Source organism: Thamnophis elegans, chromosome 1 (assembly GCF_009769535.1).
Source record: "Thamnophis elegans isolate rThaEle1 chromosome 1, rThaEle1.pri, whole genome shotgun sequence".
Taxonomy (NCBI): Eukaryota; Metazoa; Chordata; class Lepidosauria; order Squamata; family Colubridae; genus Thamnophis; species Thamnophis elegans.
Genome location: NC_045541.1, coordinates 169306974 through 169312973, shown reverse-complemented (window position 1 = coordinate 169312973; position 6000 = coordinate 169306974). Strand labels below are relative to the sequence as shown.

The 6000-nt window shown below is 46.8% G+C and overlaps 1 protein-coding gene across 4 annotated transcripts in view; it reads right to left on the bottom strand.

Annotated features, from left to right (window-relative positions):
- Window positions 1-297: 297 nt before the first annotated feature.
- Window positions 298-6000, bottom strand: part of NFIC (nuclear factor I C) — a 175377-nt gene continuing 169674 nt past the window's right edge. For all 4 annotated transcript variants that reach the window (XM_032221542.1, XM_032219976.1, XM_032222306.1 and 1 more), the window contains one exon: window positions 298-2358. In XM_032221542.1, the coding sequence (XP_032077433.1) occupies window positions 2341-2358 (18 nt within the window). In that variant the 3' untranslated portion in view covers window positions 298-2340. The remainder of the gene's footprint in view (window positions 2359-6000) is intronic.

Here is a 6000-nt window from a genome sequence, read left to right as displayed (position 1 = left end):
GAATGGAGTTCTCTATAAAGGGGCAATGATGGAAGGGGGCATCTCCCTCCTCTGCTCCCAGCGAATCTATTTTGATTTTTCTTCCTCGTGTCCTGAAAGGTTTCTGTGTAAGGCCTCACTTTGCACCATCCCGTCACAATGGATTGGATAGTCGTCATAATCCTCTCCACACAAATTACAGATACACTCTAGAGCAGAGATCTCCAACGGTGGCAACTTTAAGACTTGTGGACTCCAACTCCCAGAATTCCTCAGCCAGCTGGCTGAGGAATTCTGGGAGTTGGAGTCCACAAGTCTTAAAGTTGCCACCGTTGGAGACCTCTGCTCTAGATTTACCTTCCTTATCCGCCCTCCACCCTCCCGTTACTTTCCTCCTCTCCCTCCTCTTCAAAAGTGCATTTCCTACAAAAAAATAATAATAATGTGCAATCCGTATTAGCAGTCATCAAAAATCATCTCGAAGCTGGTCTACAAGGGCATGCATAGCTCTTTGTACACAAGGTTGGAAGCTCGGGGGGGTGGGGAGGGGGAGAGAAAGCGAAGCCCTGCTGATCCATTGACCGCCCCCCACCCCACTCAATGTCTTCCTCCCACCCACCCCAAGTCAGAGATTCAACAAGTCCACACAGGTCCCTGCTGGTGTTCATCGGACTGGCTGCCTGCCCCGCCTTTTTGAAGAAAGGTTGTTAAAAGCCGGGCGGAAGCCACCTTGAAGGGAACCTGTGAGGTGCCATGTCCCCACCCACCCCCCCACCACCTCCAAGAGCAATTCCTTCCCCATAAGAGAACAGGCTGACCAAAGTCCATGCAGGCTGAGAAAAATTAAAGAGCCCATCGCTCAGCCTTGGTCCGACTTTAAGGCAAGGGTTAGACAGATCTGTGGTCATGGCAAAGTCGCAGCAAGGGAAGTCGGGGTGCTGTTGAAACACAGTGTAATAGCAAATCCTTTCCTGACCCCCACCCCCACCCTTGAAGAAATGCCCCTCCCCCCCCGCCCCAGAGTTCATTCCAGCCCAACCCAACAACACATGCGTGGTTTCAACATTCACAGCCGAGTTCCAATGTCTCCCCGACCCCAGAACCAAAAAAAATAAAAATAAAATAAAACAAAAATAAAATAAAAAAATCAAAACCCGCCACCATTCCAAACCATCTGGTTCGGGGATTGCACGAAGTCATCCGCAAAAGTTAAAAAGTTAAGTGGCTTGCCTCTGTTCCCTTCTCCCACAATAACAAGACTCTCGGTCAAAGCAGCCCGCCTCCTTCCCCTCTTCCCCACCCCACACGATTGGCACTCAAACCCATTTCCAAAAAAAAAGGGAAAAAAAAGAGGGATGTCTTTTGACACTAAAGCGCACAAAGCATTCTGGGAGAGGAGTGCAGAGAACAAGCCACGCGTGTCCCCTTCTTCTCCACCAAAGAAGTCCTGGCTCACACCACGTCAGTAAGTGAGGAGGACCAACAAGCCCCCCCCCCTGTCTGAAAGCAACACATTAGATTTCCGGGATGGGGGTGGGTGGGGGAGGAGGACAATTTTGATACACTGAAAAAAAAGGTGCCCAGCATTTTAATCTCCCCCCCCCCCTTCTCTCTCTCGAGGGGGGGAATTAGCTCACGTTGCATCTTGACCTTGGCCCGACTTCAGCTGCTTGACCAGTCTAGATGGCTTGTAGTGCAGTCTCTTGATCACGGCTGACCCCCGTTCCCAAAGGAGGAGAAGCAGGGAGGAGGGTGTTGTTGAGCGTAGAAAAAAAGAGAGGGGAGGGAGGGCTCTGCAGCAGGCCAGATTAACATCTTTTTTTTCTTTCTTTTCTTTCTCAGCTACTCAACAAGAGATGGAGGAAAGTAATCAGAAAACTTTTGCATATACATCCCTTTTGAGTATGAGACGAGACAGGATCCCAGCTGGCAGGGAGGATGGGGGAAAACCAGGCCCTCGGGAAAGGCGTGTGTAGTGCTTCTGGCCAGAAAAGAGCCTCCCCTGGGAGAGAGCTGCCTGCTTGAATTTTGCTCGTTTCAGGAAAGTCGCAGTCGGGATGGCTGGAAAGCAGGGTCGTTGTTTTTTTTTTTCCTTTATCTTTTAAAAAGAAGTTTTGAGCTTCTCCCCTTCCCTTCCTTCTGTCCTTCTGTGAGGTCTCTTCGTGATGTTGACGTTAATCCATGCTCTTTCTTTTTTTTCTTTCTTTCTCTCTCTCGCTCTCTCTCTCTCCATGCTGCCCCCCAAGGTTTGGGCCGGGGGTGGGAGGACTGCACTGTTCTCCTCAAAGGAAGCCCAAAGCCCGGGGGGGGGGGAGGAAAGGAAGAAGAAGATGATGATGGTGATACAGATGGAAGCTGCAACTAGCCTAGGTACCAGGACTGGAAGAAGATTGAAAACAAATTACTAAAGTGGGAAGGGACCTTAATTTCTCCAGGTTTCCTCACCCGCCCACTTGCAAGCATCTCTTCACGGTGACATCTAAGTAGAACGTGCATTTTGACACTAACTTCAAAGTTTAGCGAAAAGGGGTTCCATCCATATCATAGCAGCCACCTTCAGTAGGAAATGAAGCACCGTTTTCCCTGACAGAGTCTCCCTGCTTCGATTTTTATAACAAACTCCCTTCCCTCCATCTGGCTGCCATAGCGACTTATAAATGGGCCCTATTTGTAGCTCACGTTTGACATGAGGGGTCCTTGATGCTCCCTGAGCCTGTTTTCTCACCGACATTTCATTACCCAAATTATGTAACATCATGCGATGGTGCTACCTCATTTGGGTAATGAAATATCTGCAAGGAAATAACTGAATTCAGAGGCACCAAGGACTCCTCATAATATTTGATTGATTTATCTGTCTTTTCTGTTTCCTTTCTTTCTTTTCCTTCCTTCCTTCCTTCCTTCCTTCCTTCCTTCCTTCCTTCCTTCTTTCCTTCCTTCCTTTCCTTCTCTTCATGTCTCATCCTGATTACTTTTATAAATAAAGGGAGTAAACGCACATTATATTCCTTCCTGCTCCTATTTTTCCTACAACCACCACCTATGGCTGAGAGAGGGACTGTCCCAAAGTCATCCAGCTGAATTTAATGCTTAAAGTAGGACTAGAACTCACAGTTTCCCAGTTTCTAGTCTAGTGTCACTAGACCATAAGGACACCCACAGGTTGGTATTGATGTCCTCCCCCACACTTTGATTCCCAGAATTCCCCAGCCAACCATGGGTCTGGAATTCTGGGAGTTTAAGTCCATACATCTTAAAGTGGCTGAGATTGGTAAACACTGATATAGGCAGTGGCTCATGGGCATATTTCCAGAACTTGGTGTTGTGGCCTGCCAGCGGCTAGCAGAGTCGGACAGTGAGGAGGTTGGGGGGGAACATGGGCCAGTCCTGGGGACTGAGGAAAGCTCAGACGAGGGCTCTGCGTTGGAGGCAGAGAGGGAGCTAGACAGCAGTGAGGCAGAGGAACAGCTGGAGCCTGTTCCCAGTGTGCGCATGCGCAGAGCTGCCAGAAGACAAGAACAACTAAGAAAGCAGTGTTGACTTGGGAGTAAAGCCACACCTTTGAGATGATTCCCACCCCAAATAAGATCAAAAGAGGAGCGAACCGAGAGGGGGCTTTTGCAGGGAATAATTCGTTCCTTTAGTTGTTTCAAGAGTGGGAAGTTCTGTTTGGGACTATAAGAGACTGTGCCAAGTGTTGCCTTGCCCTGCGTTTGGAAACTAATTATCTGGCAGCTCTCCAAGCAAGATAAGGTTCGTGTTGATAAACATTCCTCTGAAAGATTGTTTGCCAAGCCTTGCTGACTGTGAATGAAAGGAATTCACAGTTGTGTAAATAAAAGAGGTTTTGTCGGCACCAAGGCACCAATGCTTTTTAAGGAAGCCTGGGTCAGAACAACTGGGTTTGCAACCAAGGCCAGGAGATTGTGTGGATTTGCCCACTGCTCCAAACGCAGCAACCCCTGAGGGGGAAAAAACTGCATTCCCCGTGAATTTTAGGAGGTTCCTTATGCCTAGGATTTTCCCGGAGGTCCTTTGTGGGGAACAGGTGTTGGGACAATGTAGTCACTATACTAGAGAGGTCCTGTGAAGTATGATGAAGTCCAAAATCAAGGCTAAAACAAACAGAACTATTTCCAACTGCTTTTTTTTTGTTACTGTTTTTGAAAATGAATCTGCCAAGTCTAGTTATAAATCAAAGTGAAGGAAATTTGGCCACTGGCTGGATGAAAAGGGAAAAATAAACAATCCAGTCCAGGATAAGAGCCAGATAGCAACCTTTGGAGTGTCCACAAAGAGGACACAAATATAACTTTGCTGCCCCCTCCCACCTCCTTCCGGGAATTTAGAGAGAGAGAGAGACTGCTCTGAGAATACAGAACTTATATACTCATTAGGCGTACCAAGTAGAGTCTGGACAAAGTTCAAACTTTGAAGATTCCAGCTAGCCATGTTTTTTTTTTTTCCATAACGGATCTCCAGGTTGTCTCATTTTTTCCCCACAACTGTCAGCCAACAGAATTTGGATGCAAACTACCCCCTCATGGTTAGGAACTAAGACATTCATTCATTAAGTGGCCTGGCTTCCAAGAATCTGTCTGGTCCAAAGCCAACTGGGTCTTCTGACCAACTTCCCATTTAGCTACAGTGAGTCCCAGCCTCTAAATTGGATAGTAAAAACAATAGTAGGCCAGGACCCCAGGTCAAGGTTTTGTCAATGGAAGAAGACTTTCCTTGCAATTCTGGCGTCAGATAATTCATAACTCTCAAAAACAGGATTCATTTCATTAAAAGAAAAAGAAAAGAAAAAAAAAAGGAAGCCGGGCTTCTCAGGAACTAGCAGCTGACGAGTGAATCAGAGTGTACATACAAGTCAGGATTTTGTGAAGCAATAAACAAGGACGGTGATATTTCAATGCTGAATTTTTAACACTGAATGAAATGGAGGGCAGGGCCCCGGACAGATTTGCCATCTGTTCTGGGGGTTTTATAATCTGGCTGCCAGTTCTAAAGACTCTTCTGTTTACTACCTCCTGAGCAGAAGTATGAGCAAAACTCTTCTCTACTGGTGTTGTAAGCAGCAAAAGGGTTCAGTCTCAAATTTCCCGTCAAATACCTCTGCTTGGTAAACAACAAAACAGATGGACGCTTGTAACTTCCCCTTGGCCTTCCAACTCCAGCTCTAATTTGCTCCCCGGTTTTGCTGAGTGGGGCTTTATAATTTGTGGGATGACTTTGGAAGCAGGAAACTAAGAGAGAGGTCAACAGATCATGACCGCATAAAGAGGGAAACTGCCCACAAAAACCACACTAAGGGTGTGCCCGTGAAGCAGGGCAGCTTTAGGGTGGCTGAAGAGATCCAACAATAGAGGAGGGATGTTTGGAGAATGTGTGAGGAAGAGAAAGAAGAAAGGAAGAAGGTTTGATGGCTCTGAGTCCTCTCTGAAATCAATGATCATCTACAAGCTGTCCTGCCAAAGGGTAACCTTTTTAATATACTGAATAACAGCGTTGGAAGGTATCTTGGAGGTCTTCTAGTCCAGGGATCTCCAACCTCAAGCAATTTTATGACTTGTGGACTTCAATTCCCAGAATTCTGACAGTTGAACTCCATGAGTCATAAAGTTGCCAAGGTTGGAGACGCCTGTTCTACTCCAACCCTCTGTTCAGGCAGGAAACCCTATACCACTTTGGACACATGGCTGTCCAAGTTTCTCCTCAATTCTAGGTTGGTTCTCCCCTTGATTGGTTTCCATCCATTCCTTCTTGTTGTGCCTTCAGGAGTTTTGGAGAATAGCCTGACCCATCTCTTCTTTGTGGCGGCCCCTGAGATATTGCAACACTGATATCATGCCACCCCTAGTCCTTCTTTTCATTAAAGTAAACCTGAAGCCCTGAAATTAAAGTGGCCACCTAAAAGCCATGGATGTAGCCTTCAAAACACTTCGCAAAATTGCCAATATTGTAACTTTTAATGGGACCAGAAGAAACAGCTGCCAATATCCAAACCACCCCAAGCTT